Source organism: Acipenser ruthenus, chromosome 29 (assembly GCF_902713425.1).
Source record: "Acipenser ruthenus chromosome 29, fAciRut3.2 maternal haplotype, whole genome shotgun sequence".
NCBI lineage: Eukaryota > Metazoa > Chordata > Actinopteri > Acipenseriformes > Acipenseridae > Acipenser > Acipenser ruthenus.
This window is the reverse complement of record NC_081217.1, coordinates 3,952,022-3,975,369: the sequence shown is the minus strand read 5'-3', so window position 1 is coordinate 3,975,369 and position 23,348 is coordinate 3,952,022. Positions and strand designations below refer to the sequence as shown.

Genomic DNA, 23,348 nt, shown 5'->3' with positions numbered 1-23,348 from the left:
ATTTCATTTTCTAGCCACAAAGTATATCAGTTGAAGCCAGCATCCATAAAACCACCACAGCACTGACAGTCAGTGGCTATTTCAGCAGGTAAATTGATTATGAAGGGTATTTGTGTTCAGCGCCATGGATCATTTGACAAATACCATGCAATAAATTGGATGGACAGGATGATAAAAGCTTGTTATGCAAAACAAAAGCGAATGAATTTGAAAAATTACAATGCATTTGTTCACAAGTCATTTATTCCAAGGTTGATTTATGGAATCAATATGTCTTTTATCAGCATTATATGGAGGAATGAAGGGGAAGATCAATAAAAAGACAGTTTAATCATAAAAAGGGAGAAATCTGCATATATATTTTAAGGGTATTGATACATAATTCATCCAATTGGAAAACCAGCAAATTAATCTCAATCAGATAACCATAATCTGTTGCTAGGATACATTTTAATATTCCTATTGCGTCTCGTTTTGAAGTGCTTTCAGAGCTGCTTCTTCCTAATGGTTCAGGATAGGATGAAAAATGCAGAGTCAAGCCTGACCCAATGTTGATGGTTTTGTATAAAGATAGTCAAAAGGTTGCTATTTGGGATATAAAATGAATTAATAAATAAATAGTTTTGTGAATATACATCAGTACTCATTAATTGAAGAAAATGTATGCCTGTTGTGCAGTATTCCTTGCATTTCTATTCTTGAACCGTGATAGCCGCTGAGACTTGCTGAATGAGGTACATCTTCCAGTGTGTGTTTTAAAGATGTACGTTTAATTTCTCCTGGGAGAACGGAGCTCTCCTGTCTGCTTCATTTTTTTTTCACCACTAATGGATGCGATTACCGGCTCAGTGAGACTCCAGACTCACTCCCAGCCATTTTCAATGCATTGTGTACAGCACGAAGACATGGGCAGACAGGAAATTAAAAAGAAGCTTCAATCTGGGTACCTCTTGAAATACATTCTCCCTTCAAAGCAGCCTCATTTATACTGTGTGTGTGTGTATGTGTGTTATGCATGAATGTATCTTTGTTTTGTATGTATTTATGGATGGATGGATGCATGTATGTCAGTTTTATTCAGGAAAAACAAATGGAAAAGTGTAGTTGGGCTTTTACAGATTTTACTGAAACAGTGCTTTTAATCCTCATAGCACTTTTTGGCCAAATTTGTCATTTAAACTGTTAAACAGTGTCTTTCTCACTGACGCTGTCATCTTAGCAGTTGTTTTTTTGCATGTTAATCCATGAAATTGCTAATGGCATAAGTGGATGGCGACTCTTTTTAATTGGCCAGCGTGCTCACTTTGTTCAGAGAGCAAAACTTGCATCTGGTACTGTGAGAACCTCTGGGACCCCAGTTGTTGGAGACGAAATGTGAGTTACTTATTTGAGTGGATACTATGTGATGTTGATAAGGGACCATTATTTGCAATTAGGAAGGCTGTTAGACTTCAGACCGGATGGATAAAATAAAGCAGAATGTGGGGACGGATTTCTAAAATGAATCACAGCTGGAATAGAGCTGTTTTATTACACAAGCGGGCAACAGTGAAAAGGTGTCTCTGTGGTGTGGTTACAAAACAAGGAGAAACTCAAATTAAAAGGGCACTTTGATGGATCCTTGGGTGCTCTTTTAGCTGCGATTGGGACAGCTGGAGGTTACAATAATACAAAAAGGAAGCTGGCCTGAATACAGATGGCAGTGTGCCCTGTAGGACATGAAATAAGTGCAGCATGATGGATTGTCCAGAGCCTATTAACACAGCAAGCGCAGCGTTACCCCTCTCTCTGGTACTGTATACATGTGAAGTTGGAAGCATTTTAAATCCTAATTTCTTTTAAATCGAGTGTCTTTTGAAACAAATATGTCTATTATCTTGACTTGAATACAGCCACCCTTTTACGCATGTAGCATTTGAATAAACAGTTTCTGGTATGGTTTTTTAAAAAATCAGCTGCTAGTTCTCTCCCAATCACTGGATAGTTTTCACTTTTTATGTTAAAATGTTCCAAATACACGCAGTTCTCTTCTTTGCTCAAGAAAGTGTGCTGCAACAAATAAGTAAATACCAACATCAAAGCTGGGTTTAATCAATGGATCTTTAAGCATTACCACAAAGATTTACTGAGATAATGGACATGGAAGAGGAAACAAGTGAAAGGGACTGTTTTTTTTTTTTTTTCACAAATACTGATTTTGTTTTACTTGATAAAGCTTTGCGAGTATCGGCCAAAGTTCCTCCTTCAGTAATCCTACAGTAGTCAATGGAGAAGGCAGCCAGGCAATCTCTTTGACATAAACTGTCTATTGTGTGCAAAAGGTAGAAAATGAAGTCCCAGGTCTATGAATACACCACAAGAATACCATTGGTAGGCAACGTCTGCTTGTGAAGTCCAAAGGGAAAGAAAGTGGGCAATTTTGTAATTGACTGGATCACTTGGTGGGTGAGCGAGTGAAATGATGGGCCATGTCGTCCTGCTGCTGGAAAACAATAAATTAATCCTTGTAGACAGAGCTAATAGATGATGAGCAACAAGACTCTAATTTGAGTGTTGTTATCCCAAAGATTGAAGCACATTTAGGTAGAGGCTTGGGTACAGCACCCGCCATGACCCTGGTGCTAGTCCTAAAGTCTTTACTATCACTCGGTGCCTCCACTTCTATAATTTATCTCTTTTTTTTCCACCGCACCTGCATAGAGAGACTGGGTGACTTTGTCATCTCATAAAATATACTGTAGAAGCTATTTTAAAAGACAGATGCAATGACTCTGTGTAAGGTGATGGAGCAATTTAATAGCTTTGTTCCCAGGTGTGCTTGTGATTCTACCTCAAGGATGATCCTGCTCGAAATAGATTAACATTCAGTCAGAGAGAGATGGAAAGGGGGTGAAAAAAAGAACAAATGCTTTTTTTGGGACAGCGTGCCCCTGTGAAAGGGGTCTCAGCTTTATTAGTCTTTGCTGTACTTTCAATTCAAAGGTAATGAAGGAACGCTGAGAAATCCATTTAGATAGGGAGCAGCTGTGTTTAACAACTAATGAAACAGCATCAAATTATTCAAGCAATCCTGACTACTTACTCCTGGGAAGGGGGTAAGCTACTGTAGTCTTCCTTTAAAGGGCAAAAATGATGAGAAACTTGACGCTTGAATTGCTTATCAGGTATTAATCTATTTTCTTTTTTCTCTAACCCCCAGTGAAATTTAATGACTGCCGGGAGAACGAGGATGTTGGCTATGAAAGCAGTGACCCGGATTTCAAGGTGCGCACAGATGGCTCAATCTACGCGGCGCGCGAGGTGACGAGTCTGTCGCGGCCAGTTCAATTCACGGTGACGGCCCAGGGTGCTGCCAACCCACAAACATGGGAGACGACAGTCAGACTGGCCGTGGCGGGACAGGAGACATCACCGCCTGAGGAGCAAGAGGTATTTATATGCTTTATTTTCCATTTTCAACCGGCAACAAAAAAAACTTGAACAAGGCTGCTAACTACCAATATGGCTGCATGCAAAGTGGCCTTACAGAATGAATTTTGATATTGCACAAACAAATAATTGTATCGTGTATAAAAAGAATGAACTTCTCTCTCTCCAAATTGTGTTCATTTTTCTTTTCCCTCTTGGACCACATTCAGGCTGCTAACATGCGGTTACAGTCACCCATCTTGGTGGCTGAACTGTGAGGACCTCTCAGAACTGTCGAACAGCTGTCCAGTGTAAATGCCCGAATAATCTCTCTAATTCGATAACCGAGGAGTGTTGTTCCCTTCAGTGGTGTTGTTTCCAAAGCCATGAGAGAGGCGCAGCAGGGTTTGTCCTTCCCATTGGCACGGTCGGGCTCAGACTCTCAAAGTGACCCTGTCATCAGATTTTAAAAGAAAAACGGTGTGGTCGTGGTGCTGAAATCCCCAAGGCAAATTCCACAGGCTTTAATGAGTTAAAGCATAGTTCCCTTCCCCGTGCTGTCTGAATGTCACATTGTTCAAATGTTCTTTGCTTTTAACATGTATTACACAAACACTTTATGAATTAGCTTGATAAAATTAAACTGAGTATAACTTTAATACAGAAAGTTAAACTTCACACATATCGGAATATGGAGTTCAGACAGAACTGTGTCGATGCTACGTTCTGTCAGCAGACAAACCTCATCTACATTCGGCTTCTGTCACCACTGTTAAATCTCTGCCATATAGCATGTGTAATTGCGTTTAATTGATTCATTGGTTTAATGGGACTTGGAGAGATGAGAGCAGAATGCTTGCACCAGAAAAGTAAGAAGAAATGTTCCCATTGGAGCAAACTTTATGCTGTTGAAAACAAAAACAAATAAAATAAAGAAGTGGGGTGTCTATTTGTTGTTTGTCCCAGAGACGGTTGCATGAGGTATGGTTTGGCGTTCAAGCTTCATCATCTGGCACATCCCTAATAAGTTTGTCTGCCGAGCAGCACTCAACTGCAACTTCTGTATTTTAAAAAGAAATGTTGTTTATAAAATAAAAAAATCCAAAAAGGGGAAAGAAGCGCCCACCTATGAAAGCTACATACCAACCGCTTTTATTCCTCTGTCTTAGAAACTGAGTTCAGAATATTAAAAGCAGATTTTTCTAGCCGCCAGATGAATTTTTAAAGTAGTATTTGAATTGTGCTGCAGTCCCTCTGAGTATCATTAACAAATACAGTTGTATTTGAATCTGGTAAGCTAATCACCATTAGGATGGGGTTCTCTAACAGTAATGACCTTTAATGTATACAGTTTAAGGCAAAAAAGAGAGAATAAGTCAGTTTAATGAAATTCAATACCTGATGAGATGCCTCTACCGGAGGTATTGTCTGGCACGCTAATGCAAACCTGCATATATTATTTCACAATTAACTCAAGGGTATACTGGGTTGTGAAACCCAAATTATTTAAGTGGAATAATGTTTAAATAAGAAACCATGAAAATCGACTGCTCAGAAATGAACTTGTCATCTGTGATGCAGAATAACTTCCCCCGCCCTTTGTATCTTCACAAACCGAGGCTTGTGAAATGGCAGATATGTAAGACTGCTGGTGAATGGAAACCACATAATAAATAGTGTGTGGGAAATGCTGTGGGTGATCTTTTGAGAATCTGTTTTGTGGGGGGTTGAGAATAAACAAATCCTGTATTTTGGTTTTCTAGTTTAGCGTTAGTATGTCATATCCTTGTATCACCAAGTCCGCCAACATGGGCTCTCAGGATGATACATGATTGAAGTCTGGTGCCCTCTCATCCTGTTTTAGACAGTGAAAGAAAAATAATATAACTTGTCCACAGGACTTCAGGCTGCTGAAGGTAAGATCTGGCAAGTCTGCTGTATGTGTGTTCTGTATATTTCTACCTGTATTTCTTCATACAGGATCCCCCTCCTGTTTTTCCTGCTTATTTGGCTAGAGACACTTCTTTCTGATGTTCTGTTCTCATCTGGGCATGTTGTGAGCCACAGACTCTACCAGGCTTTTTTCACAAAGCTTTAACTTTCACGAAACAAAGTTTGTTGTTCATGAAACCTTTGGCAATCTATTAAACTTTCATGAATATCAAACATAATCAATGTACAACTGCAAAGATCTAACTATCTCAAAGTTGTTTATAAAAGTGTAAAAGGTCTTGGTGTCCCTTCCACCATCCAGGGAACCTGTACTGACCTCTGCGTCCCTGTAAACAACACAAGAAGATAGGATAACATGACAGTGCTTAACTCAAGCCTTGTCAAATTAAACACTGGAAATGTTTTTTTTTCTTGTTTGGTAGATGCTTTAAGATTAAGCATTTTTTATTGACACTCTGGCAGTATTGTGGTATGCTTATAGTAGCAATAGCCTTGAGAAAAAAAAGTTAAACTTTGTGTTTTATTTTCCAATAAGAAAATATACTAGAGGGGACCCCCCTCCCCACCAAGCAAGGCATAAGCCTGTCAGCTGCTTTTCCAGTCTACAGCTGAACTGTAAGCACACAGTGTTTCTGTGAGCAGGGACACATTGTTGCCAGTGCCACCTCTTCCCTGAAGCACGAGAGCTATGGGAGTCACGCAATTAACTCTGGAGCGCACATTGACTGCTTTTGCTACTGAGCACGGTTTCCCTGCATTCAGGCAGCCAGCTTGTTCCCAAATTACTAGTCTCTCGTTTCCATCTCTGTTGATGCCAGCCAAGGTATCAACCTCAAATTACACCTCCTTCCGATCCAAACTGAACAGTCCCCAGAGCAGATGCACATATTATTAGGCTTTGCTTGACCAGATGACGAGGAAAACCCATTAAGATCAAAGTCTTGTATTTATAAGGGCCCTGGCAAAACAGCAGAAAATTACGACACGATTACATTGCACACAATTAGCAGCACAGTTTGTGATGACATACTTCAAATTGAATTCTGAGTTAAAAGAACAGCTTTGAGTTAGTAAAATAATGAAATACTGAAATACAGATTTATTAAACATCTGTCTTCGGTATAACTAGTTGTATCATGCAGAAAGTCTGGATGGCACTTCCTGTTAAAGAGACAGTTGTCAACTGGTGGCAGTTATAAATAAAAATTAAACTTTAAAATAGTTGGCAGTGTGTGCAATACATAAATCCCATTCGAATTGAATTATAATTTTTTGTAAACATATTAAAGGGAAATCAACTGCATCATGTTGTTTTTATCATTGTCTTGATAATGGAACCACAACTTGAGGCAAATGGTGGCCATATTCCACAGGTAATGCAGGAATGCTTGAAGTCATAAGTTACAGTGTACTCCCTCAACCCCCTCCTCCCCCAAGGTGGTATTTGGAAAAACTTAAAAGAAACAAAAAAAGGTTTTAGAATTCTGGTTCTTGCAGCCAGTAGGAACTGGAGTTTAGAAGCACATTTGACTGACATGTTCCACAACTTTAAAATGCTGCTTCCCCATGTCACAGCTCCACAGTACCATGGACTGAAACACAGTTATCAGAATATGTGAAACTATGGGGGCTGGAATTGATATGGGGGGGGGGTAGAAAAAAAAGAATCTCTTACTTACCAGAAATTAATACGATTTACCACAGTGAGATATTAAATGTTCCACAACGAAAGGAGCTGAACACAATGTGATATTATATTATGTAAATGGGTTTTACGCTACGCTCTGTTGAATAATAACTTCCAGATGCCTCTGAAGCTCAGGGCTGGCTGATATCAAAGGCAGCTTTGCTGGGAAGGGAATGGAGCCAGCTGCCCTGACTGGTTGCTGCTGAGTGTATTGGAAGTTGAAGGCTGGTGTTATTTCACAGTCACTGATTCCCTTGCAGTATAGAAGGGTGGAAAGGAGCACATGTTGATCAGCAAACATGTTATTTTATTTTTAAATGTATTTTGTGCAAAATGCATCACTGGTATGAAAAATCTGACTTATGTGCAAGTTTCCTGTAATGATTTAGTTAGAGTAAAAGCTTGCTAGGATAAATATGCAAGCAGCCAATGCAGCAAGTGTCACATCTTACACCTGTCAGAGCAAGTCAACGGTAAGAAAAGCAACATAACAGGTATTTGCACAGCTAACTTTCATCATTTTTAGTGACCTTTCCACTAGTCTCACATTCACTGTGTAGTTCAAATGACATCATTAGATGTCAAGGTCTTTCATTTGGATAACAGCTTTTCTATCTGACTCAAGGAGGTGGAGTTGAGCTCTGAGGTACAAATAAGAGACTTCTTCTGGTTCACTCGCACAGTGCAGAGAGCCAGTCAAATTGCATACTAACATGTCACAATTTCACAACATCTGGTCTTAATAAGAGACCAGAGAAGCTGATTGCAGCTCCTTAATCATGTTAGACACATAGCAGCAAGCTGAAGTTTTCTAAGCCTACTAATTTAAATTTGATTATCACAGCCCATTTGGTACAACAAAGCAGCAGTGGATTAAAAGCACTTGGAGACTTAACACCCCCCCCCCCGGTCAAATAAGACATACTTAAACATAGAGTGACTTACAGAGACTAGGGGGGACTATGCATCAACAACTGCTGCTGAGTCACTTGCAATAGGACCTTGGTTTTAGGAATGACCTAACCTGTACCAGTTGCATACAGAGCTTAACCAGAGTTTTTACTTTTTTACTATATCAAGTTGTGTGTAGCTCTACACCTGCAGAGAATATAAGCGGACTGTGAAGCTAAGCCCCCTGGTTCATCCTTGTTCTTGAGATGCTTACTAACGTCAGGCTGCAGTATGCAGGTCCCTTAATCCCACCAAAAGTACACTAGCGTAAATCCTATTTGTTTAGTCTTCTCATTAGTGTGGGCTGCCACCCATGAAAAGAAGGACAAAATACCATCTCCAGTAATCCGCAGGGTCACTGCTGAAGTTAATAATAGTAAAAAGTATATATATTTAATATATTTGAAACTGACTGCAACAGTAGTATAACAGGGGTACATACCCTCCCCCCCCCAACCACCACCATTTGCTTGATTTAGCAGGAACTTGAACCAGAAAAGTCAACCCCTTAAGCCAAACCGACAAAGCCAATGCAAAAATAATACAGCAACATTCTGCTCCAATAATCTTGCCCAGGTCACATCCTCACATCTGCTGGGCACCTCATGCTGACAAGCTACGTTTCCATCAATATGTTGGCGTGAGCATATTTTGGTTGGCAGATTACGTTAAATCAAAGATATGAAACACAGGGATTTTGTGCGTTGTAGGAAACCATCGCAATGCATATCTGCTTAGCCCAAAGTATCCCTCAGAGCCCAGACCACACCAATGCAAATCTCGCTTGTAACAGCAAAAATCTCCATTTAGATGTAAAATGTTAATAAAGGGAAAGCGCTAGGACTCAAAGCATTAAGGCAAGGAGGGATTGTCATTGATGTTGTAATCTATTCTGTGATTCAATCTTGCGTTGGTAATGTTTTAATGTAATTCAGAAACAAGATTCTAGAAATGCCCAGGGTCAGAGTGCTTGTATTATTGTAGTGATTGCTCGTTAGTCCCTATTAGTAATAGCAATTAAAGCATTTTGTTTTATGCCAATTACATTTTTTATTTTGGCCTCCTTCATTTTTCTGCCGCAGTTAACAAAACATGCAGGTGCATCTATATATTTAGTTTTAAATAGTTATTTTTAATTTAAAAAAAAAAATAAATCTTATTAATATTATTATAGAAATAGCTGACTGTTTAAATTTGAAAGTTTGAAATGGCTATTCTCTAGGTGGTATGTATTCTCAGTTAATTGACACATATAAACTGATGCAGCATCTCGATCTTGCTGAACATGCACAAAATATATTAATTCCAGCCTCATTACATATCAATTATCGCGCTACTGAAACACTGCGTAGGAATGAACCCTAATTTGAGTCACAAAATGGTGAATATTGACTTCAGGCAATGTAGCATCCACACCCAGCTGGCAGTGTCCACCTTGGGCAATTAAACTATCCAAAGAAAAAGCAGAGAGCATGTAACATAACAAGAAGGGTATTACCAGCTTCAGAGACTCCCATCAGCTGGATAATAAACAAATTACATCAGTAGCAATGTGTAAACTTCTTGTAAGTTTCACTAAATGCCACACGCTTACAAGGTAGCAAATAAGTTATGATATAAAGTGTTCATCATCGATGAAAATAGAGGTGTAACACAATAACACTAGATTGTAGATCAAATGCCAAAGTTTTGTTTTTAACTTTGTTCTTTTTAAATAATAATACAGAATGGAAATTTGATCTACGATCTATGGGTATGGTGTTGCACCTCTATTTTCATCTATTGTGATTAATGTTGGGATATTTGGGAAACTGATCCCAGAGGTAGCACCCAGTAATGGAAATAATTGTATTAGAAAATAATGTGATATTAGCGGCATGCTACGGCATTACATCACACGGTCAAAAATGATATACATTTTTGTTTGGATCAGGGTTTTAGTTTGAAATTCCATTACATTATATCTACACCCTGATGTACTGGAATTGTGATAAATTCTTAAAGGTCTCATACAGTACATTGTCCATAATATGTTTTGTGCATTGTGTGTTTGTACACTCCCTCCCCTCTTCCATGTGACAAAAGTTTTCATTTTCAGTTTTTAATGGTGCCTGTTTAGAGTTGGTAGTAGTGCATGTGAAGGCAGCGTAAATGCATGACAGTGTTTTTCTTGGTGTGGTGATGGTAGAGGTCAATCTGCTGTATAATGGGAGAATGGAAGTACTCCTGCACGCCTGCATTAATGCTGAAGTACTCAGGCCTCTGACCTAATCTGGCCTTGTGTTCTAGCACCTCAATAAGGTTTAAAACTGCAAAGAAAAAACAAAAAGGAAAAGCTATTCATTCTGAGCTTCTTTCTATGTAAATATATGGTGATTGGCTCTTCTAGCATAACTATGAGAATGAATGAGCTCAGTTCCTTTGTATAACTGCCTGACACATTATCATATTGGGAACTGCAACTTCACTTCACCTATTTGGCTCAACATCATTCGTATTCATTTTCTGTCTTTTTGACAAAAGAAAACATGAAAACAAATGATTCATGGACGCTTTGGGAGAAGACGTTGGATCTAACCCATGCTCGTCCTAGATATCCAATGTATTTAACCTATTCCAAATTGCATATCATGTAACAGACCTAGATGTAATGAATTACTATGGAGACGGGCTGCTGAGAGGTCTTACAGCCTTTGGTTGTGTACTGAATGTTTATCATTTAACCTGAAGTACAATAATATGAAGTCACATCACTCCTCCAGGCTTAACCCTTACACTGCTGTGGTATCTGTCTATCTATACTTTTCTTAAACTAGCTGATTTCAATTATTAAATATCCATTTTCGAGGGAAGAATTATAGCTTCCCAATCTTGCTGAATATACATATATATTAATTCTCACACTACTAAAGAACACTCAGCTGTTCACGAAACTTGAAAGCTTTTCATACTTTTTGAAAATAAACTAATAAACCCTTCTAAAACAGCTGAAAGAATTTCATCAACTGCTAACTTGGATTTTATTCATCGTACTGTCCCTCTTTTAACAAACATTTCTTACAATGTTTTAAACTTGGACCGCAGTTTAATTTCTGCTTTTAAACTGCCAACTAATTTCAAGACGTTAATGGCTGGTTTCACTTATTAGCTGCTGGATGTTCCTTTAGATAAGGATGTCAAATCTGTGAAACCAGCCATAAGAGTAGCATCACTGCTGAATCAAAACAAAAGTCTAAATCGATTACTGAGGGTGAGAGCAGCTTTAACTGCTGTTCCCCATTGCTGCTGCAGAGGAAGAGACAGCTGCCATCAGCGGTATAATAAACCTTGGAAGTATGAGAAGAGATAGATGGTGTGCAAGGCGACAGAGACCCACCACCCACTGTATAACAGTGCTCCGGTTGCCTGTGTGATGCCATGCATGTCCTCCTGCATCTCCTTTGCCGGAAGCCCTTCAGTAATGGCATCCCTGTTCTCCTGACTACAGATTGACATTTTTTCGGGGGGTGTTTAAATAAGGACAAATAGATAGCCACATATTTCAAAGCTTATAGTTGGTCTAATGAAGCTAATAAATTGTATCAGGCATCCCAGTCTCTCTTTTTAACGACAACTTCATAGCTATGTGTAAATTAAAAAGGCATCAAAGATTCCCATAAAGCGTGTTAAGCTGTTTTACTGGGGTCATTTTCAATTCATTTCCAATTGTATAACACTGATATGAATCTTCTCTCAGCACGCATGGCAGCAAATTAATAGTCTTGACAAGGGAGTTGAGGTTGAAGTTATTTGCCTCGGAACTGACTCACTTTTTTTTTTATTTCCTTCTCTTTAGCTAACGGGGAAGGAGAACGCACCCCCAGAGTCGGATCCGCAGCCGAGTGATACTCTGTTTCCGTGGAAACAGCAGCCGAGCTCCAATGGGCTGAGACGACAGAAGCGAGATTGGGTCATCCCGCCAATCAATGTGCCAGAAAATTCCAGAGGGCCCTTCCCCCAAATGCTTGTCAGAGTGAGTGGTGGAAGAAGTATAATGGTTTCTTTCTTTAATTAATGCAAGAGTTGTTTGCCAGGTCTCATTAAAACATAAAGCTGTTACAAAATGTGAACTCCATAAAACAAAGGAAACCAATAGATTGCACATTAGTTCCAACTAATAGCTATTAGCTAATAGCTACAGTACCATAGTAAATACCAAGGGTGTCATAGGCTACTGTTTGGTATTGCCGTTCAAAATGAGTGTCTATTGAGGCAGACTATTATAGAAATTACATAAATACACAAAGGTACAACTTTGTTAACAGATTCTTGGAAAGCCTAAAATGTTGATCATGACTGTAACTTTAGCTATTTTGCCTTTGTTGGTGTGATTTCTGTTTTGCAACATTTACTGTATTGTAATACCTCTCTGATTATTTGAACTCATCTGTGCTGGTGGCCCTTGAGCAAGCAAGATGGCATTCACATGTGCTCCGTCCCCATGCTGTGGTCAGGATAGGCAGATCATTGGTGAATTTGGGTTGTGAGCACACCATGTTGGTTTTGAGATGCAGAATGTACTCCTCAATAAGGTAACACATTGGGGATTATTGTAGACATTACAGGTAGATGAGGTTCAGGTGTGTATCTGGGAAAGATTTGATGCAGAGATGCCTGCTATTGAGCCAACAGCTATTTCAAGTTGCATATAAATCTCCTAATATTGCTTGATTCACCACTGCTTTGGTAGAGCCCTTGGATTGAGATGACTGAATTATTAAATGAAAAACTCTTTGGAAAAAGGATGCAGACAGCATGAAAATGAAGAAAGAATGTGTTGGCTGAAAAGCAGAGTGAAAGAATGAAAAAAATATAAATTAAAATGTAACAAGAAATGTGATTATGTGGGAATATATGTGGGCAAAGAAAGAAAGAAAGAAAGACAGACAGACAGACAGACAGACTTCCCTAATAGTAATCAATAAGTTCTGAAAATACACAAACCCTGTCACACCACAACCTTGAAGGTTTGCTCATGAACCTTAGTAATTCACTTCTGCGGACTAGTTCATAAAAACATCAGTCAGAATAAGAATGATTATTGGTTTAGTGTTTCCCTTTTAAAATCTTAAGATCAGCTCTTTTGCTGTTTCCAGAACCTTTTCAACTTTTGCCTTTGGTTTAAGTTGCGCAGAAGTGCATTTTTTACAGCCCCCAGGGAACAGCAGGCAAAGCAAATTAAAACATTCTTTGTAAAAAAATAAATAAACTTTTCCCCTTGTGTTAAAGACTAACAAGGGCACTTACTGAGCTGACAGCACTCCCGTTTTTGCAAGCTATGCACAAGCTAGAACTGAGAACAGAGACTTCTGTGTGAAGCTTTCATCTGCTAGGGTCAGTTCAAATCAGAGACCTCTTAAGAATGTTGCATGCAACAAACATAATCCATGTTTTTGCTCTAAATAACCCTTTCTGGAACTGAATGATTCAGTTTGCACATAATTTATTCTTTGGCACACAGGACACAATCCAGCACGCTCAAGGATGTCCACATAGCAGTGCACCGTGTTCATTTGTATAAGCAGGCAGATCTCAATTGGATTTAAATGGGGTTGGGTGGGTAGACAGAACACAAAGTAATTATTGAATAGATAGATAGATAGATAGATAGATAGATAGATAGATAGATAGATGAGATCCATTCAAATGATTTATTTTTCAGATATTCCTTTATGGGGATGTGAAGGCTTTTTTAAATTAACTTGGCAAGGACATCAGAGTTAAACATTGCTCTTCTTCTAAGTATAGTACCCACCCCCTACTGAGCTCCCATCGCTACCACATCCTACAGCTCCCTTGCTTAACTTCTAAGATCTGACAATAATTAGTGGTGTGGTTGCAGGTAACAGTGCAGGTGAGCATTTAAATGAACACACAAGACTTAACAGCTCAGCGGTATTCGATTTGAGGTTTTGCTTTTGTACAGTACACTGTGCCGACTGTTGTGATGTTAAGGCTGTCTTCTCATTTTGGTAAGTGGGAACAAGAAAATGGTTGTATAGCAACTGTACAGTTCATATCAACTTCATATAGATCATATTTAGTTCAAAGACGAGCAGAGCATTTACTGTGTTGTTTAAATGAAAAAAAAACATTCCCTTGATTGTTTTCTTTGCCTGAGACGACAGAATGGAATGCACTGGAATGTTCTGAAGCCAGGCGATTTGATGGAGAGATATGAAGGTAGCAGAGTTCTAACGATATTCCGACAGACCCCTTGTAGCAGAGTGAGAGAGTGACATCATTACTCAATGTGCACAGCGATGTGGCTCTTTGGTACTTACGTTGTGTAATGATCTGTGAAGCCAATAGGCACAGTAATGAGGTGTTCTGTCATCAGACACCGTGCAGAATGACATCCCCGAGACACTGCTGCTTATTCTCAACAGGTGATCCCCACTGCCCACAGCTGAGGCTCACTTTAGTCATCCCATCTGACAGCGATGGTCCAGAGATTGAATAGAGATGGACACCCCTTCCAAAAACCACCCTTTTAAGTTGAGTTCAGTGTCACAGGACAATGCAGGAATATCCATAAGACATGGAACTGAATACATTTTTGGAGATACAGTAACAGTCATGAATATGCATTGTATTATATTTGCTCATCCCAGCGGCTGTTTACCAACTGCTGACTGACAGAACGGTCCGCACTGAAATTCCCCCCAGAAAGTCCTCCTTTCTGGTTATCGAATTCCAGTAAATGTTTTTTGATATTATTGAGAAAGGGATTGCTGGAAGATCCCCTGAGAAGACTGCAAAGCTACAATGTAATGTATCTAAAATGTGTAATTGAAATCTCTACACCAATACTGTGTACATTTATACATGTGACTGCTTTAAAAATAAGTATCCTGCTCTCAATAAAATGTAGAACCATCTGCCTATTTATTTATAGCTTCCTCAATCACGTCCTCTCCAGTGAAGTGTAAAACCTGCCTTAATTCTTTTGAAATTGCTTTTAATGCTTGAAGCCCATGTTGCAAGTTAGAGCAGCAAACTAAACATGCAAGTCTAATTTTTAAACTAGGCAGAGTTAATGGAAATACCTCTGTTCTACACTGGAGTATAATAAATAACAGACAAAAATGCTAGGTCTTGTTTGAATCACAGGCGACATGAATACAGCAATTTGGAAAATATGCCGAAAAACATGAGCCACTCTGTCAGAACAGTAAAGGGCAACACGCTCATGCTTCAAATCGAATTATCTGGATATCATCTGGATATCAAGCCTTTTCAGAGCATTAGGGAGGGCACCGTTGTTGACATGCATGCCCCCTTTAATATTCTACAGATGTAACTACAGGTCTATGAAGCACCTCAACAGCTAGCTGGTTAACTTCAGTCACTATATTTATTTAAAGCAATGACACAAAAGGAAAGCTAGCTTGCTGATTCAGTGCAGATGTTTCAGTAGGTCTGAAACCCATTTATGGGGTTTAGTTTGTTTTTTTTAATGCTTTCCAAGCCATGGTTAATGCACATGAAGACATTGGTTTACCAAACTCTACCCAAGTTAGCGTGTCATCTCTATGAACATGGATTCTGTTATGTGATTGGCTTACAATTAACCACCATTAACTGATGCAAACAGTATTTTTTTCTTGGCTTGATACTGTGCTAAAAAGACCAGTTCAACTGCTTACATCGTCTAGTAAAGGTTAATATTGGCAAACAAATGTGTAAAAACTCCCTATACGAACGTATTGCACATTTCACACCCTTTCAGCAGGCTGGGTTATCTATTGGTAGAACATGTTGGGACATTGATAGTTCAATCTGCAAAACATGTTCGTCACACTCTACAATGCACTCTTTTGTTTGTGTTACGAGATTACTGAAATCCCCTTTTCCAAGCATACACTTGGTTTTACCACCCCTATTCTAGAGGCCATGTTGTATTACTCATACCCGATTTATTTGATAAGAAGATTGCGTTTCTTTTTCTAAACTGTCATTTTACGCAGCGGTAGTCTTTTTTTTTTTCAGTGATTTATAATTAGGATGTAAAAACAAATCCGACATTGGAGGTATTATCCCTAGTGTAATTTAAAACGATAACTTAATCAAATACCCAAGTGGTTGTCTTGAGGAAACTTAAAAAAGAAAGAAAGAAAGTAAGGCTGATGCTAACACAGTGGTGGTTGCCATGTTTAAAATACAACAGTCACAACAAAACCAAATTAATAGATTAGAACAAATACTCTGTGCAGCTGATATAGCTCTATAGGCTTCTGGCTCTGTCCTCTTCCCAGTAGGCCTAATAGACCACTTTGGCAGCTGTCTTCCAAGCCTGTGCCAAGATCATGTGGCTAAATCCAAGTATTTTATCTTTCTCCAGCATTCCTGGTGTGACATGTGTTTAAACACGAACCGTCAAAACCACAGTTTAAAAAACGAACTACAAACAAAGGCGTCTGAATACAGTTCCATGGTATGCTGGGTATTTTTATTTATTTATTTGATCTCATATTATTTTATTTTAGTGTGACAGAAACCAAGACAAGCAAAATGTTCTGTTATTTATTGAAACTGGCGCTCCGCTCAAACCACAGACTCTTGGGATTATGCTATTTTAAAGTTCTGTTCTTTCCCATGACTTGGGGAAAGAACTGTGGCGAATTCTAATGCAAAGCTTTTAAAGATGTGGGTGCCCATTAAATTGAACAGAATTCATTTAATTAATTGGGTTTTAAATAAAATGGGAACATCACAATAACTAGGGGAAGTTTCAGCGAAACAGAAACAATGTTTTTGATAGTTATCTCTGAAGTAACTCTACTTCTAAGTGTAATACATATGATACAAATACATAGTATATTGTAATCATAAAACTTACAGTGGTGCGCTACAAAACTGCAGATGTTACCACATTTTACAAAGTACAGTAAATAATTCTTTAAGTCTTGGATAACTTACTTACTGCATGTACAAATAATTAATTCAGCTTTCCTGTGCTAGATGCTTTGGTTTATTTCTGTTTGCACAGAGCGTCCGTTAAGATGCTAAATATTGGGATCAATATCACTGCTAACTGGATTATAGTAAAGGCACCTATACGTACATAGCTCTGTTAAGGACTAGCTTATTGAGCTAGTAGTGAGCTGTGGCACCTCGTTCTCAATAAGGCGACCAGTAAAATAAAAAATAACTAATCCTTACATTAAATAATATAGTAATAATGGCAGACTGTGGACAACTAGTTTATCCTGCCCACTTTGTCATCTATTATAAGACCTTATAATGGTGCCCACGTGTAGAAAAGCTACAGGAGAAGATTGCTTTCGTTTGCACGCTTGGTCTTTGCTTAATGTCCAGGACTTGTTATATTTCATTGCATGCTGCTGTCGGGACTCCTTTACATTGTTGCATACAGAGTGCTTATTTCCTCTTGACATCACTGGTCCTCCCTTGCAGTGAGAGCCAGGGGCTGTGTTCTTAGAGCTACAGTAGAAACCATCAGTATATACGCTAACTCCCCCTGCTGGACGCTTTTTATTATTCACATGCTTGCTAGCATGGAAGGAAGGAAGGAAGGAATTCCCATTGTTATTATTTTTTTTTTACTTTCAAGAGAAAGACAATATAGGCAAATAGAGAAATGTGTAAGTAGGGATGGAGTTGAAGCTTTTTAGTTTTCAAATGCACATCAGTCTCTCTTTTCCTGTTCCCCAGACTGTAATGAATAAATAAATATATTGAAGCTCACACATCAGTTCACAGAAATAAAGTTTCTGCTTACTTTCAAGCCATTCGGGTACCTTCAAGTGTAAGTACAATCCCTTTGTACTGTAGCTTGGGAAAAGTAGGCAGGTATTTAACTTCCTGTAATAGCCTGTAAATGTCTTTGGAAGATGGATGTGCAGCGTACCAAAGATTAAAAGTAATACAATTCAATAGAGGGTTCGAACATGTCTCCTTTTATATAGGTTAAAAAATAGTTCATGTGGGAAAAGTATTAGAAGCCTTTACTTAAAACAGACACAAAGTGAACACATTAAAGAGTCCGACTCGCATTGCTAGTCTTACTGCACTAGCACCCAGAGGTGGTAGTATAATCATTAGCCCTAACTGTTTAATGACAGCCTTACCACTGGCTTTTTTTCCCTCTGTGGCCAAAACCAGTTCTAATGAGCCAAAACGATGACATGTCACAGCCTTTTTTTTTAATGAGAGCATGACAGAATAAAAGCAACATAATTGAACAAATATTGAAGAAATAATATCTGAGCTTCAAAGTCCTAGGGCTTTTTATTGGATTAAAGCTAGACGATTTTAATGATCGAGAGATAACCTTTACTCAAAGATGGGTTGTGTTATCCTTAAAGGCTAAAGTAGCTGCCAGCTTGCCATCACTCACATAGAATTGTATTAACTCGAATGTTTTAAATATATTAAAGATAGATATTGTGTAACTTAACAACCATGAGCTAGGCAATTATAAGTCATGCCCACGTTTAACTTAACCCATAAAGTGCCATTGTCCTGAATGCTCACTTTTTTTTGGGAGCATTTTTAACTGGTGTCTACCTGTTATTTTAATTTTCTCTTTAACTATATTGTTATGATGACTTACACTAATTGTGTTAACCACAAAATGAAATGTATCAAATTACATAAATACAGCTTGTGTTCTGATTTTTTTTCAAAGCAAAATGTATATGTTAATGTGAAAATCCCCAGATACTCATCTAGTTATCATTGCAATTGTCCATGTAATCCAGGCTCATAGCCACTACCATCAGGCATCAAGATCTGCCAAGAATCTCTGGTGGCCATGTGTTTGGACTACTGTTTGAGACGGATTTTAACCTGGCACACAGTGACACCAGGTGGTGTGTTTTAACTGATGCACAGATGTAAAAAAGTAGTGTGTTGCCTCCAAACAAATGTAAAACCATGTGTAAGTGCCTGGACTGGCCAGACAAAAGCACTGTATTGTGGATACTGGAGTATCTCAGAAAGCCCTTGCCCACAAGAGTAGTTTCTAAGCGGTTTGTGATGTCTTCTTAATTACCTTTGGCAGCGCACAAGACATTAGTGAGACCTCGGAGGATGAAGTCTTTAGAGCAAGGAAGTGGTTAGGGCATGCAGGGGAACGTGAGAAGGTTTCTAACTGTGCCCATGTGTAGAAAGCTAAAAGAGGAATGTGCTCTTGTGGGCAGAGGTTCTGACACCAGTTGCCCCCGAAGCACACAGTCTGTCCAACTCAGCCTGTCACCTACTGCTCTTTGCTTAAGCTGCAGAAGTGTTATTGTATCGGATTGCGTGCTGCTTCCCAGGATTCCTTTTCAGGAAGCGTGCGATTTTCTCCAACGCAGCAAATGGGGGCCAGGAAGTAAAAAGGAAAACTGCTGAAACATCAGAAATGTTTAGTCTGAAATTCTCCTAGAGCAGCATTCGGGTCTTTTACTGTAATTATACATATTGTGTTTCCATATACTCCGATCTATATCTGGACTTGATATTGTCCTTGCTAAAGCCGCAGGGAACGACAAAAGAAGTAATTTAACTTCAGCTCGTGGTCTGTGATTCAATCAATCACTGAATGAATAAGAAATATGAACCTCTGCCCCTGAATTCACTACTGCCTTAGAACCTTAGAAGGGCTGTATTTTCCCTATTCTTCTTCTTCCATTGGGGAGATTGAGGGGATTCAATCTATTGCTAATGTTAGGATAATGATAATTTTGCAAAGCTGCCTCCATTCAGAATCAGTTCATATTCTAGCTCTTACTGCTGTGCTAATGTAGTAATTGGAAATTAATTTGTTAACTTCCATTAATGGGTCCAGGATTTGACTTTTATATGTTTCATGTTACTTAGCCATAGTAATTTTTACTAATTAATGCAGGAGTTCTACATAATTTGAAGCAATTTTGTTGTTGTTGTTTAAAAAAAAAAAAAAGAAAAAAAAGAAGAAACTGATGATGAAGTGATTTTGTGTAATTGTTTATTACTCACAGATTAATTTAGTTATTTTTGTATTTCTTTGCTGAACTGAAAAACATCTTTATTATATAAAAGGTTTCTGTTTAAGATTTAAAATTTGTAATCAAGCACGTTTTTGTTTAAGTAGGGTGATGAAGTTGATCCACTGAAACAAACAGCCTTGCTAAAGACTTATTTTAAGAGCCAAATAGAGAGAGAAATCTAAATTATTATTATTATTATTATTATTATTATTATTATTATTATTATTATTATTATTATTAATTTTTGCTGCATTGCACACAACGCCACTGTGACCAAACATTGTAATTATAATTTCGTTGACAGGGATTTTACTCGCCTTGTAAATTGCGTCTACACAATTGCACACAAACCTGTAGATCGAAGAGCAAAAAGGGAGTGTCATGGCTATGATATTAGTATTGGAACAAACCTCAAGAAACACTGTCTTTGATTTATATCCCAGAGACGTCTCCCCGTCACTCACAAAAAAATGCCACGAAACATGCTTTCATTTCCTTTCTTTAAACACTTGTTTAATTCGAAAGTGGTAATTGCTGATTAAGCCAGACAAAAGCCCCAGTGAAAGGAGGTAGTTTACAGGTTTGAGGTGAGTTAAGTCGTCTTTCTTCTGCTTACTCTCACTCTCTCGCTGACACCCACATGGAAAGGAAAGAGGTTTCGATCATATCGACAGAGAGCCCAGACAAATAAGAAACAACATCGAGAAACAGAAGTAAAAATAAATGTCAAAGTAACATTTATCCTGCAGGTAGCGACGTAATGGACTCTCTCTGGTATTTAATAGTGCATAGACAACTCTTTAAGTACAGCAGACAAGCTGTAGGAATACTAACCAGAACACCCACAACTCACTCCCACCTATATTATCTTTACAACACTGTCATACCTTGCCAGCTATTTCCTTCCAGTGGCACCAACCAAATAGTCTAGTAAGCTGATACCTTAGGAACCTTTAGATTGTATTGACTAACCTCATCTAAACTGATGCTGTGTTTCCATTAGCTAGTGTTACTGTGCTAAGGTGCAATGCCCAAAGCAATTATTTCCATCTCCAAGGTAGTGCAGCGCTGTTTTAGAGATCCATGCTGGGAAATTACATTAGGTTTGCAGGGAGGTTGATTGGAAGAGTTGGTGTGAACATGTTCAGCTTGCTTTTACAGTTAATGTATATGAACTGTTCTTACTGCTGAGAACCCGACAGTTAAGTGTAGCCAATCCTTAACCCTTTACGGTACAAGGGACATACAGGTAGTGGACAAAAAAATGGAAACCCCAATGTAAAGTCATTAATAGGGCGTTGGGCCACTATGGTATCCCGCTCTGTGGAGTTCTCAGCGGACCGTTTTTGATGAAACTGACTGCTCGCGCCCCAGGTTGAAATTGATCTGCAGTTGCTCGTCTGTTTTGCCTTGCACATCGAATTAATGCACGGATATCACGATCCTGGAGTATGCGCTTCCGCCCACTGTTGCCCTTTGCTGATGATGTCTTTCCCTCGGAGTTCCATGCCGACATCACCTTAGACACCATTGCTTGTGAAACATCAGCAAGTTGAGCTGTCTTGGTCACTGAAGCTCCTGCCAAACAATAACCCCTCTTTCAAAGTCACTGAGGTCTCCTCTTGCAGCCATGCTAGCCATAATTATAGGCAACCAGGCCTGTCCAGCATTTTTATACATGACCCTAAGCATGCTGGGATGTTATTTGCTTAATTAACGCACGAGCCACCCCTGTGTGGAAGCCCTTGCCTTCAATATACTTGGTGTCCCTCATTTACCCAGGTGTCTCCATTTTTTTGTCCACTACCTGTATGTGTCCCACAAGTAAAGTGATGATAACTTTATTATTTTTGCAATGAGGTGTACGAAACGGGTTTTAAAATTTACTGACAGGTTGGATCTGGTCATGCAAATTGTCAGTTTCCTTTTGATACTTGAGTCACTCTGAAATGTATTTCAAGAAGAAACCATTTGAACAGCCACTCAATTCCTTGTGTACCTTAGGGGGTTAAAGTCAGTAAAGAAACCAGAACCAGGACCTTATTGTTAATAAATGGAATTGGCAAGATAACACTAATACAGAGGCGGGGGGCAAAGAAGTTAAAAATCAACATTTTAGACAGTGAGAAATTGTGAAAAAAAAAGGAAATTGAATTGTAACAAAATATATTTCTGGCAATTGGTTGACCTTTCTGTAGAAATAGTCGTGGTGAGAACAGAAAATGCAGTTCCCATTTGAACAAATGTTCTGATGTGAAACACAGTCGGAGTCTGTGAAATAAATGCTTGTGCCTCATGATTTCAATCTCAGCCTGGCTTGGTTCGCTCTCCTGGGTTTCAATTCTTGATTGAAAAAAAAAAAAAAAAGAAGGGCATATGCTTGTCAGATCAGTGCATGGCAACAACTACTGTGTAGTTTGGGATTTGCATAGCAACTGCATGTCTAGATTTGAACACAGATGTCTTTTATTTTTATTTTTTTCTTTGTGGGAATTAAAAAAATGTAACATGTCAAATGAAATTGCAGTAACAGGATATTAAATTAAAGGCATTAGAACATATCACCCTAAGCTAAAAAAGAAGATATTAATATGAATAAATGTAAATGTCAAATGCTCCCAATTCAATTAAGGTTTAGCTGGGAAATAATTTTTATTTAAATTCTTTATTTCTAAAATGAGATAATCAAATCAAAATATATAAAAGTCTCTGCATTTTCTGTATTTATTTCTGTTTAGATAGATAGATAGATAGATAGATAGATAGATAGATAGATAGATAGATAGATAGATAGATAGATAGATCGATTAAAGCAGTAAGATTATTTTTAACTGTTGCTGGGCTGCTTCATTTTCACTCTTGATGGCATGGAGCAGCGGAAACACCATGTTTTTTTAAAGGTGGATCCTCAAGCAGTGTAATGCTGTTTACAATATGAATGCTCCAGCTCAACATTCTAACTAGAAATGACCTTATTGAAATAATTAAACTGTAATTTAAAACACTCAGGTAGTAAAAATGGCTTGGTATTGCATCAGTAACCTTTTCCTCTTATTCATTTATTTATTTTTTCACAACAGTCTGTGAAGTAACTAGGTTCATTTTCTTCAGTTTCACTTCCCCAACTACAATGTACATGCGAACCCCATTGTGCATGTTTTAAAATGTCAGCCTTCAGAACAGAAGGTTTGCTTGACATGAATCCTGTCAGGCTTTGAAGACAACAAGAAGAAAGACCAAACAGATTCAAAAAACAAAGCTGAAAAAAAAAACCCTGCGTAACGCAATATTTGCTGATGTGCTGCAAGATTTCTAATGACACTCTACGGTTG

At 38.4% G+C, this 23,348-nt stretch overlaps 1 protein-coding gene across 2 annotated transcripts in view; it reads left to right on the top strand.

The window, feature by feature from the left end:
* The window catches only part of LOC117432253 (cadherin-4-like), a 239,481-nt gene that overhangs the window by 162,447 nt on the left and 53,686 nt on the right, over nucleotides 1–23,348 (top strand). For both annotated transcript variants that reach the window (XM_059003810.1, XM_034053898.3), the window contains 2 exons: nucleotides 3,200–3,429; nucleotides 11,835–12,011. In XM_059003810.1, the coding sequence (XP_058859793.1) occupies nucleotides 3,200–3,429; nucleotides 11,835–12,011 (407 nt within the window). The remainder of the gene's footprint in view (nucleotides 1–3,199; nucleotides 3,430–11,834; nucleotides 12,012–23,348) is intronic.